This window comes from Rosa rugosa, chromosome 5 (genome assembly GCF_958449725.1).
Source record: "Rosa rugosa chromosome 5, drRosRugo1.1, whole genome shotgun sequence".
NCBI classification, from domain to species: Eukaryota; Viridiplantae; Streptophyta; class Magnoliopsida; order Rosales; family Rosaceae; genus Rosa; species Rosa rugosa.
In genome coordinates, this window is record NC_084824.1 from 46971258 (window position 1) to 46984208 (window position 12951).

Below are 12951 nucleotides of genomic sequence, written 5' to 3' on the forward strand. Positions count from 1 at the left end.
TGGCTAATGGGGATGCTAGTCAATGATTTTGCCCTAGAAGACACAGAGTTGTTCTTTGTTTATGGGTTCGCTTCCAAAGCGGGCTCAAAATCGACTTGTAATGAGTTTACAATACTTAGATAGGAGCGTGGTAGTTACCCCACCATTTTTCTGTCTTTTTGGCTCTAGCGTGTATGTTAGACTCTAGCTTTTTGGCTAGTCATCTAATGCAATGAACCTTTGTTTCAAAAAAAATATATATATATATATATATATATATATATATATATATATATATATATATATATATATAAATAATGGATAGACTTATATTTAGGTTATTGTATTTTCCCTCATCAATATGCGTTCATCATGTATATCATACATTTTTAAGTCACATGATCTTAATCATAGTGTTAATTCTTATTAAATATATATAAATGCTTTAATGAGTATGAAAATAATAAAGAATGTAATCTAATATTATTGAATTGGAAAGTCTAGAAAAAATCAATGTAATTGTTGTAGAGAAACTGAATTTGAGAGGAATTTGCTGTGTATTCTCATTGATAATAGGGGCCTCTTTATATAGAGGATTACAATGCATAGAATCTCAACCTTACAAGGAAAGTAATCGTACATTGAATAGGAATCTAGATCCTTCTAATTTAACCCTATTACCACTAGGTCAAGTAACCTAGAGTTTGGGCCAAACACAAATAGAGATATCCTTAAACACTCCCCCTTGTGTTGTCCAAACGCGGTGCTTCTCTCGTTGCCTCGTTAAAAACCTTGCCGAGTAACAAAAACCCAGTGGGACAAAAATAACCTCGGTTGAAGGGGAAAAAGAGCACAACACACCCTTCACGTTTCGAGGTGAACATGTAGACATCTCCCCCTGATGTCTGCGCCTCCCCTTGATGACTACGATCATGGGAGTTCAGATAATTTCCGCAAGCCAATTCTTGCCACATGTTTCTCGAACGTGGATTTGGGCAATGACTTAGTAAACAAGTCTGCCTCATTGTCCTCAGATCGAACCTGGTTCACTTTGATCTTGAGGAACTTCTGTTGTTGCTGATTGTAGAAGAATTTGGGCGATATATGCTTGGTGTTGTCGCCTTTGATGTAGCCTTGCTTCATTTGTTCAATGCAAGCAGCATTATCCTCATAAATGCTCGTTGGCTCATCTGTGGTAGACTTCAAACCACAATTGCTTCGAATATGCGTAACTATGGATCGAAGCCATATACATTCACGAACTGCTTCGTGAAGAGCAATAATCTCTGCATGATTCGAAGAAGTAGAGACTAAGGTCTGTTTTGTAGACCTCCAAGATATCGCGGTCTTTCCCATGGTGAAAACATAACCAGTTTGGGAGCGACCTTTGTGTGGGTCAGAGAGGTACCCAGCATCAGCAAAACCTTCCAAAACACTTATATCGTTTTGGGATGGAGATAGGGGACGCAGTCCACCATGTGTGGCGTCCCTGGCACTTGATGGGTCCGAATCCATCTTCTCTCTGTAGGGATAGAACAAGCCCATATCGATCGTACCACTTAGGTATCGAAAGATATCTTTAACACCAGTCCAATGGCGTCGTGTAGGCGCAGAGTTATATCTAGCTAGCAAGTTCACAGCGAATGAGATATCCGGTCTTGTGCATTGAGCTAAGTACAATAATGCGCCTATTGCACTTAGGTAGGGCACCTCTGCCTCTAGCACTTCTTCATCGTCATCTTTTGGACGAAATTGATCCTTCTTTGGATCAAGACTACGGACGACCATTAGGGTGCTTGAAGGCTTAATCTTATCAGTGTTGAAACGCCTAAGCATCTTTTGGGTATAAGCTGATTGATGAATCAGGATACCATCTCTACGGTGCTCAAGTTCTAAACTGAGGCAAAATCGTGTTTTCCCAAGATCTTTCATCTCAAACTCGGATTTCAAGTGTTCAGCGGTTTCCCTTAACTCTTTAAGGGTGCCAATTATGTTCATGTCATCGACATAAACCGCTACTATTGCAAATCCGGAACTTGTCCTTTTTATGAACACACATGGGCATAGTTCATTGTTGACATATCCCTTTCCAATCAAGTAGTCACTTAGACGGTTATACCACATCCGTCCGGATTGTTTCAATCCATATAGTGAGCGTTTCAATCTAATCGCAAACGCGCTCCGTGGTTTAGAGCCACTTGATTTGGGTAACTGAATTCCGTCTGGAATCTTCATGTATATCTCTGTATCTAGATCCCCATATAGATACGCAGTAACCACATCCATAAGTTGCATGTTCAGTTTTTCGGAAACTACCAAACTGACAAGGTAGCGGAACGTTATGACGTCCATTACTGGAGAATAGGTCTCCTCGTAGTCGATTCCAGGGCGTTGTGAGAAACCTTGCGCCACAAGGCGAGCTTTGTACCTTATAATCTCGTTTTTCTCATTACGCTTTCTAACGAATACCCATTTGTGACCAACTGGTTTGGTGTTGGGCGGTATTGGCACAACCGGTCCGAATACCTTTCTTTTCGCTAGAGAATCAAGTTCTGCCTGGATCGCATCTTTCCACTTTGGCCAATTAGCTCTACGTTGGCATTCATCAACGGAGCGTGGTTCGATGTCATCGGTCTCAATAATCTCACGCGCCACTGAATACACGAATACATCATCAATGATGATGGAGTTTCTTTCCCATGTCCCATGTACACTAGTGTAATTAACAGAGATTTCTTCGTTCTCAGGGATAGGTTCTGACATTGAGGCGTCCCCCAATGATGTCTCTTGGACATAACCATAATCCGGAACATTCTCTCATGGGACGGATTTTGAGTATCGATGATCAAAGGATTTGTTTGTGCCTCATTCGCTCTCTTTCTAGGGCGAGTATCCTTCGAACCAATCGGTCTACCGCGCTTTCTTGCGGGACCTGCGGCCATAAATGCCACATCATTGCCATGTTGGGCAATGGCGCCATCTCCTGGTGTCACAGGAGTGGCGTGATGTCCAGTATTTGGGACATCGATCCTTGCAGGCACGTTTGCAGCAGGTATATGTGATCTCGTCACTTTGGCAACATCAGAAAACGCATCAGGCAGGGTGTCTGCTACGTTCTGGAGCTCGATTATTCTTCGCACTTCAAGTTCGGACTGTGCGGTACGGGGATCGAGATGAGACATAGTGGGGACAGACCACGACAATTCCTGTCGTTCCTGTTGAACAGATGTGTTCTTATCTCCCCCTAACGATGGGAAGACTGTCTCATCAAAGTGACAATCCGCAAATCTAGCGGTAAAGAGATCGCCTGTCAAGGGTTCAAGGTAGCGGACGATCGTTGGAGATTCATATCCAACATAAATGCCCATTCGTCGTTGTGGACCCATCTTAGTACGTTGTGGCGGCGTAATAGGCACTTAAATGGCACACCCAAAAATGCGTAAGTGCGAGATATCAGGCTCGTACCCAGTCACTAGCTGTAACGCAGAGTAAGATTGGGTGGCAGTGGGTCGTAGACGAATTAGCGTCGCTGCATGCAATATTGCATATCCCCAAGCAGAAACAGGGAGATTGGTGCGCATAACCAATGTCCGTGCTATCATCTGTAGTCGTTTGATAGCGGCTTCTGCGAGACCATTTTGGGTATGAACATGGGGAACTGGATGCTCTACATCAATCCCCAGTGACATGCAATAGTCATCAAATGTTTTCGATGTAAACTCCCCAGCATTATCAAGTCGAATTGACTTAATAGGATGGTCAGGGTAGTGAGCCCGTAGACGGATAATCTGGGCGAGGAGTTTAGCATAAGCAGCATTTTGAGTAGACAGTAGCACGACATGTGACCAGCGTGTCGACGCATCAACCAAAACCATAAAGTATTTAAAAGGTCCGCATGGTGGTTGAATGGGTCCACAGATATCCCCTTGGATTCTCTGTAAGAACGGAATGAGTATTTTGGGATCCTTTGCGTAGGACGGTCTCGGTCCTAATTTCCCGAAGGAACAGGCTTTGCAGAAAGAGCGAGGGGCCTTAGAAGCAACCAATGAGGATTTTGGTTGGGCCTGAGCGTCTGTAGCGCTATTAGAAGCAAAGTGTGTGACTACATCTCCCATTATGGCGTTAGAGCCATGGAAATTGGTGTGTGTGGCGTCATGGCCACTAGGAGGAACAACCATGGCGTCATGCTCATGGTTGGCGCCATTAATGGCATCATCACATGGGACTTGGGCGGCCCTATGGCGCCCCAAGACGGCTGCAGCTCCAGATGCTGCAATTGTTGCGGTCTTGCTAAGTCCTGGAATCAATTTTCGATTCTTGCTTCTTCTCACTCTGAAGAATGGATGTCCGTGTGAAGTCTTTAGTACACGGAGCATCATATCACGACCAGGATGTCCTAGTCGGTCATGCCAAAGCCAATATGTGTCTGAATCCAAGAGATCTTCTCTTATGACATTATTGGATTCAATTGGTCGAATTGTAGTGACATAGAGTCCACTAGATTGACACATAAGCTTCTCTAAGATGCGCTTTCTTCCGCAATCATTAGAGGTAATGCAAAGGAATTCTATCCCGTTCTCACTATGCGTTTCCGCATGGAATCCGTTGGCTCTAATATCTTTAAAGCTCAATAAGGTTCGATTTGCCTTAGGAGCGTAGAGAGCTTCAGTGACTTTAATCAAGGTGCCATTAGGCAAAAGGAATTGGGCCATTCCATGTCCTTGAACTAAACCTGATGGCCCAGCCATTGTAGTCACAAATGAATATGTAGGCAACATCTCCAAGAATAATTGCCTATGTCGTAGAATGGTGTGCGTAGTCGCACTATCCGCAAGACATTGAAGTTCATCCATTCCTAAAAGAAAAGCTCGTAATTAAAAAGGAGTCATAAAGAAAAGAACTCAACTTTTATTAATAAGCCAAACGGAATTACATCATCGTTTCTTTAACCAAAGAAAATCTAATCCAATAAACTAGTTAATGCAAAACAATGGTAGTCGTCTAAGTGCTTTCGGTAATTCCAATGTAAATGTGACCAGGTGAGTAGAGAGATGTCGGTGGAGCGAGGCTCACTTAAGTACCACTTATCTCAAAACCTTCCTAGACATCACACTCACATTGAGTACGCCTACTTTGAAGAAAGACTAATAGCATTGGCATCTACTATAAAAATAATATGGCAATTGCCTACATCTCTTGGAAATAAAAAGACTTAATCAAAATCGCCAGTTTCTGGGTCTTGATCCTTGTAGTCTTCCACCCTTAGATCGAGATCTCCATCTTGATCTTCTTGTTCTATGTAATTTGCCTCCCTTGCTTCACGATACATCTTGTATGCGTTTGCAACGTTCTGGGATGCAGTACACTTCTTTGCCCAATGTCCACTTGATCCACATCTGAGACAAGCATCATTATGGTCAGGTTCCCTTGATCGAGGCGCTCTGGGAGCGTTTTGTAGACGGTTATTGCCTTTGGTGGCGTTACCACCATAACCGGAGGCTTGGCCTCTCTCTCTCTTCACACGTTTACCTCCACGGTTCCGTGCACGCTTATCTTGGCTATTTCCTTCCTCTTTAGGGCAAGAATATGGACCAGAACGTCCAGAATTATCCCTACTCTTAGGGTTTCGCTCCTTGCGTCCTCCCTTGGAGGCACGACTATAATTAGACTCCGGAATTGACTTGGTTCCCACGGGTCTGGAGTTATAGTTCTTCACAAGTATGTTGTCATGCTTTTCAGCTACGTTCAAGGCACCAATTAGCTCATGAAATCTTGTGATGCGTCTGGCATTGACATCAATCCGATAGTTTTTGGCTATCATCAATGCAGAGACGGGGAAGGTGGAGAGAGTTTTCTCGATCAACATCGTATCAGTGATGTTCTGTCCACAGAATTCCATCATAGACTTGATACGAAGTGCTTCTGAATTGTAGTCAAGTACAGACTTGAAATAACAGAAGCGGAGGCTAGACCATCTCACTTCTAAGTCTGGAAGCAGGGAATCACGGACGTTGCCAAAACGCTGCTCGAGTTCTACCCATAGCTTTCTTGGGTCTTCCTCATTGAGGTACTCATTTTGGAGCGCGTCATTCATGTGCCTTGTCATGAGAATGATGGCTTTAGCTTCATTCGCCTCTCTCGTAGCTCTATTTGCTTCAAAAGCAGTAGCTTGTTGAGGGGTATGCACGTCCTGACTTGGCTCTTGGATCGTACTCAGGATCCCATCAGCCTTAAGATGCTGGCGCACATCACGGACCCACTTGTGGTATCCTGCGCCTGTTGTCTCTATTGGAGCGAAGCTCAACTTGTTCAGGTTACTCATCCTGAAAAACAACAAGAAAATAAGGTTAGTTTCGGAGCGAAAAAGGCTACCACGAAAAACTATAAAATTTCTGAGCGTAGTCGCTTCCAAGAAATTAGGGATTTTCTGAGCGTAGTCGCTTCCAAGAAAATACGATTCCAAGAGGGGTTTTGGATTAGATCGAAACGACGATGTAAGTGGTCGATCGTTTTCTTCTCAACAAACTCTAAGTTTGGAGGACTCTACAAGCTCTAAGCTCGGAGTGAGCACGAACCCCCACAGTTCGGCTTTTGGTCTCCCCTATGAAGAAGAAAGGGGGGTAGAAGAAGGGATGTTGGAAGTCCCCGAGAAAAGAAGAAGAAATTGAAAAACTTCAAAAACGGGAACTTTTAGAAAAGTTTACCTTGAAAAATAGCCGGAAATCTTGACCGGAAAAGATGACGGAGGTGGCCGGAAAAAGGTTGCCGGAGGTCGCCAGAAAAGTGGCCGGAAACTGGTGGCCGGAGGTGGTGGCCGGAGCTAGGCAGGTTGGTGCAGGGCAGTTGCGGAGGCGTGTGGGGCTGCTGCAGGGCTTGTGCAGGGCTGCTGCAGGGGCTGTGCGGAGGATGTGCAGGGCCTGTCGGCAGTGGCTGCGCAGGGGCTCGGCAGATGTCGGCAGGTGTCGGCAGGTGCGTGCGGGGCTGTCGGCAGATGTCGGCAGGTGCGTGCGGGGCTGTCGGCAGGGGCAGGCACTAGTCTCGGCTGCTCTCGGCAGGAGGCTTGCAGGGGCTGTCGGCAGGTCTCGGCAGATGCAGGCACAAGACTCGGCAGCTCTCGGCAGCTGCTCGGCAGGGCTCGCAGGGGCAGGCACAGGGCAGGCACAAGGCAGGGGCCGGTCCGAATTTTCCGATGGCCGGTCCAGGGGTTTTCCGGCCGGTTCCGGTGGTTCCGCCGCCGGTTCTGGGCTCCTTGGGAATAGGGCTTCGATATGTGGGGCGGTGGTTGCAGGATTTTGAAGGTTACGAAATTAGGGTTTTCAGGGTTAGGGCTTCGTGCTGATAACGTGTTGTAGAGAAACTGAATTTGAGAGGAATTTGCTGTGTATTCTCATTGATAATAGGGGCCTCTTTATATAGAGGATTACAATGCATAGAATCTCAATCGTACAAGGAAAGTAATCGTACATTGAATAGGAATCTAGATCCTTCTAATTTAACCCTATTACCACTAGGTCAAGTAACCTAGAGTTTGGGCCAAACACAAATAGAGATATCCTTAAACAGTAATATTTTTTTGGTATAATTATTGTACTTAATAGTCATTTTATAGTAGGTTATATATGTCATTTAATCATTCATAATGGAGTTGAGGTCAAGTGAGCAGATTTGGAGGTCCTAATAGAAATACTCTAATTGCATTTATAAAATGATATTTTTGAATGAAACTTTTATATAGACTAAACTAACTTATAATAAACCTATTTACAATATAACCTCTCCAAAATTATACATAAATAATAGAATTGTGATATTTAATATAGTCGAGTAATTAACTAAAACTGTAGTAAGTTGCTAAACTAGTGTTTTTATCTATATGTAATTAAAAATGTTCTGTATATTGACAATGTGAATGTGATTTACTTTTTTTTTTTTTTATGGCTGGAACCCAGTGGGAGGCTTGACCATCACGCATTTTTCACTAATAATTAGAAAAATACAACGGAGGGGACGTAATACCGAAACCCTGTGAATGAAAATGAACAAGTACAACAAAAGCAATATAAAGTATTAGTAATAAGAGCTACTACGATGTGGTTCGATCCATGTGGTTGAACTGCTCCAATTTAGTATCATACAATACTGGCATACTGCTCCCAAGTACATGAATTTTGGAAATGATTTTGGTACTTCATCACATGGGTAATGTATGTCTGTTGATCTTTTCCCACATGCAATCCATATATCGGATATTGTGGAATTACCCAATATGGTGTTTCATTATATGAAGCATACGGCATTTGGGACGAAGAATGATCAAAAAGGCCATATGTGCTTCCACCTTGTGAGCTTGATCCAATTCCGTAAGTACTTTCTGAGGTAGAACTCATTTCATGATGAGGATAATGAGAATGGAATGGGTTAGGGTTATCACTATATTGAGTTCATATGTCCATTGAGTCAAGACTTGAAAAAAGTGATTCAAACTCATTTAGAAACAAATGGCTATCGCGTCTTCCTTGTGCATCCCTAGCTCTAGAATTGTATTCACGATTTGCACCACGATAAGTAGTATGATCATCACTACTATATTGGTTGTAGTGCCATGATTTGCCACTCTCCCTGTCATTTCCATAATTTGCCTCACGATTGCAAATAGAATCATGATGTGGTTGGAGACTTGGAGCATGAGTACTTTGGTAGCAGATAAAGCAAAGAGGGTTTTGTTGTATCCAATTTCAACTTGATTGGAAAAAAAAAAAATCAGAATTTCATATTTTGTCAATGACAAACGAATTTCACAGAAATTTCAGAGAAATTTCGAACAAAATTTTGGTGTGAATTTTTAAATATATTTTTTGTGTATAGATATTTCAAAAATTAAGAATTTCGCAGAAATGTACGGAAAATTTCGGGAAACTCCTAAGAGAAATTATATAGCATATGAATTTCGTTTCGGTACTTCAAATTTACGAAAATTTCAACAGAAATTTAAGCAGTTTCGGAGAAACTTAAAACCTTGCCTAAAATCGGAAGCACCAACTACACAAATCACCATTTCTCACCAAACATGTTGGGGAAGTTGGGTACAGTTGTACACCAAGTGGATGAAAATGTCGTGTGGCAAGTGCTAGTGGGACCTTTAGTCACAAACAAAATGTGGAACCTTACGTTAAAAACAAAATGCGATGCAACCCCAATCTGTAGAAATCTGTAAACATCCCCACCAAATTTTAGATCGTGGCTTACGGAAGAAGTGTCTTATCTGATTACGTTGCTCATCCTCCTCAATTTCTTGTTTGGCGGCACAGAGAGTTGCTGTGGTTCGTTGCTTTTCTTTTTTGTGTTGTTTCGATCTGTTTTGCTCATTATATCCCTTTTGCCAAAAAAAGCAAAAATTAGATCGTGGCAAATCCGGGGTGGTCAATACTCATAATTGTAGTGGTGCACCAGTGCAAGAGTTCCGCTGGATATGTGACGAGGTTGTCGATATAATTACCAGAAATCATGTTAATTATTTGATGCGTAATAATTTCCTTGCAATGATATTAATCACTTGGTCAATATATATACAAATATAGGCTCACATACTAAAAATACAAACAAAACCGTAATGGCCTCTCCACTGGAAATAGAAATACTCGGGTACCCTAGCATTCGTGTTGATGCTAAAAGAAAAGAAGAAGAAAGCAGCTTTGATCATGCTGTTCAGCTAATGCTCTCGTCTGTGCTGCCCATGTCAATGCAGTTGGCAATTGACTTGGGCCTTTTTGATGTCATCTCCGAAGCGGGTACAGATGCCAAGCTCTCTGCGTTAGACATAGCAGCCAAGATTGGCACCAAGAACCCCGACGCGCCGGTTACATTGGACCGCATCCTCAGGCTACTCACCGCACACTCCGTGCTCAGTTGCTCTGTGGTCACTGGCCAAAGGCTTTATAGCCCCACCGCGGTGTCCAAGCATTTTGTGACTAGTGAAGATGGTGCTTCTTTAAGCCCCGTCATGGCATCAATTCAAGCCAATGTCGTCATGAACAGTTGGTTTGTATTTCCCAGTGTACTCCATTCATAATTTAAGCTTTTAGTAGTAGCTAGTAGACGCATACCTATTTATATATGACTGATCTAAATCTGTTGTACACGTTCAAATATATATAGGTCGCAAGTGAAAGATGCAATTGTTGAAGGAGGAATTCCGTTTAATAGGGTCCATGGCAAACACTTCTTTGAGTATACAGATTCGGACCCCAGGTTTAATCAAGTTTTTAATTCGGGAATGGTCAACCTCACCACTTTGGTTATGAAGAGGATTCTTGATAGCTACCAGGGTTTTGAGCACCTTACCCAGGTTGTTGATGTTGGGGGAGGGCTAGGGGTGGCTCTTGGTCTCATCACTTCCAGATATCCTCATATTAAGGGAATCAACTACGACTTGCCCCATGTTATAAAACATGCTCCCCATTATCCTGGTATGATATCGGTACTTAGTTTTAGGATTATATACATAAATTGCCACCCTTCCTAATTTAATTTATTTAAGAAACACAATTTGTTGATCAGAATGCATACATAAATGACATAATTAATGCAACTTATATGCAGGTGTGCAACATGTAGGAGGAGACATGTTTTCAAATGTTCCAAGTGGGGATGCCATTTTTATGAAGGTATGCTAGCATTTTTGAATCTCAAGCGAACATTTCTGTCTGTTATATATATATATATATATATCAGGCGGGTTCTGGAGCGGACGGGGCTTGTCGGACGGAGGCCGGAGGCATCCCAGACCGCTTCTGGGCAGCGATCGAGGTCGGAGGAGATCGAGGTTGAAGGATTCTGGGCAGCGACCTCACCTGCAATTGCAAGGTTCTGGGCAGCGCTGCAACCTCGTTGCCGGCGACTCCAACCGACTGCAGACTGGTCCGTCCGGCAAGCGGCACCGCGTCGTCGTGGCCTGAGCAGAGCTGCAGCGTCGACGTCCGCACTTTAACGACAATGCGGACGTCCTCTTTAGAACATTTTCGTTTATATATATACAGAGCGGATCGAGAGAGGACGTCCGCACTTTCGCTAAAGTGAGGACGACGGCGCTGCAGCCCAACTCAAGCCACGACGGTGCAACGCCAGTTGCCGGAGGGAGGCCAGGGGTCGGACGGACCAGTCTGCAGTCGGGTGGAGTCGCCAGCGACGAGGTTGCAGTTGCAGGTGAGGTTGCTGCCTAGAAACCTGCAACCTTGACCTCCTCCGACCTCGATCGCTGTCCAGAAGCCGTCTGGGATGCTTCCGGCCTCCTTCTGACCCGATTCGCGCCGCTGTCGAGGCCTGAGCGGGGCTGCAGCGCCGTCGTCCGCACTTTAGCGAAAGTACGGACGTCCTCTCTTGATCGGGCATGTATATATATACGGTGCGGACGGTACGGATTTCCGGTTTTCACCCACTTTCGGATCACATTTTTACATCTTAACCGTTCAGTTTTTAGGTCCTAATGTATAGATCACATCTGCAAAATTTCAGCCAATTTGGTGATCGTAGGCATCCAAAACTGCAAATTACAACAATGTACACGAACGGTTCCGGTTCGACAGATTCGGTTCGTTCGTGTAAATTGCAGTTTTGGATGCCTTAACGATCACCAAATTGGCTGAAATTTTGCAGAGATGATCTATACATTAGGACCTAAAAACTGAACGGTTAAGATCAAAATATGTGATCGGAAAGTGGGTGAAAACTGGAAATCCGTACCGAAATTTCAGTACGGACGTCCGCACCTGATAAAAATCCTATATATATATATATATTTTTTTTTTTCTTATTATTATTTCTTGGCCAAACAAGAACATGCATAACTGCATACCCAAATGGCTTACTCACTTAATATTTTGGATATTTTGCAGAACATACTTCATGACTGGATGGATGAGCAGTGCATAAAGCTATTGAAAAATTGTTACATAGCGATTCCAGATAATGGAAAAGTAATAGTTGTGGAAGCACTAGTTTCGGTTGAGCCAGACACTAGCCCAGCTGAGAAGATCACCTCAGATTTTGATGTGCTTATGATGACACTATCCCCAGGAGGGAAGGAAAGGACCCAACACGAATTTATGGACTTAGCAAATGCTGCTGGATTTAGTGGCATTAAATATGAATGCCTTTCCAGTTATCTTCGTGTTATGGAGTTCATAAAGTAGAGATGACACAATTTTCAAAAAAAAGAAAAGTAGAGATGGCACATGCTTTCATATATCAATAATTTAAGAGAATAGCTGTACTAAAAATATGAGTAATTTCATCAACAATAAAAAAATTTAATTAGATGGCGCATCTAATGTATTGACACACTATGAGCATCTTTAGCAATGCTAGCTAGGGGTCGTCAACGGCCCGGCCCGGCCCATTCATAGCGGGCTTGGGCCGGGCCTTGCTATATTTTTAAATAATTACGGGCCGGGCCGGGCCGGGCTTTATTAAAAATCAAAGGATCCAAGCCCGTCCATATAAAGCGGGCCTTGCGGGCTTTTTCGGGCCGGGCCGGGCTTAGCCTTGCGGGCTTTTTTGGGCCGGGTTTTGCGGGCTTTATTTATAAATAAATATTTAAAGACACAAGTATTTTTTTTTTTTAATCAAGCTTTGGAAATTCAATGGATAATGATCAAATACAACCAAAGATAACAATCTATATAACTATATTGTACCAAAAAAAATCTATATTTATATATAGATACTAATTTGTTGATAAATAAATTTTTAAAGACACTAATTTTTTATAAATCTATATTTATACATCATACACTCCAAAGAGCTACATATAGCAATTCAAATAAAATGAGAAACCGACCGTTGGATGAGTTTATTACAATAAATTATGAGTGTGGTAAAAAATTTAGCCAATTTAACCATATTTTTGAATCCGATCGGATTGGTCAACCGTAGTCACTTATATGTTTTATTGGTTGACCGATGGCGTGGCAACCG

The 12951-nt window shown here is 42.9% G+C and overlaps 1 protein-coding gene across 1 annotated transcript; it reads left to right on the plus strand.

Annotated features, from left to right (window-relative positions):
* Positions 1 to 9401: 9401 nt before the first annotated feature.
* Positions 9402 to 12298, plus strand: LOC133711060 (cathecol O-methyltransferase 1-like). Its single transcript, XM_062137235.1, has 4 exons — positions 9402 to 10017; positions 10135 to 10445; positions 10579 to 10643; positions 11871 to 12298. Exons 1-4 carry the CDS (start codon positions 9590 to 9592, stop codon positions 12165 to 12167), a joined length of 1101 nt encoding a protein of 366 aa, XP_061993219.1. The 5' UTR covers positions 9402 to 9589; the 3' UTR covers positions 12168 to 12298.
* Positions 12299 to 12951: the final 653 nt, after the last annotated feature.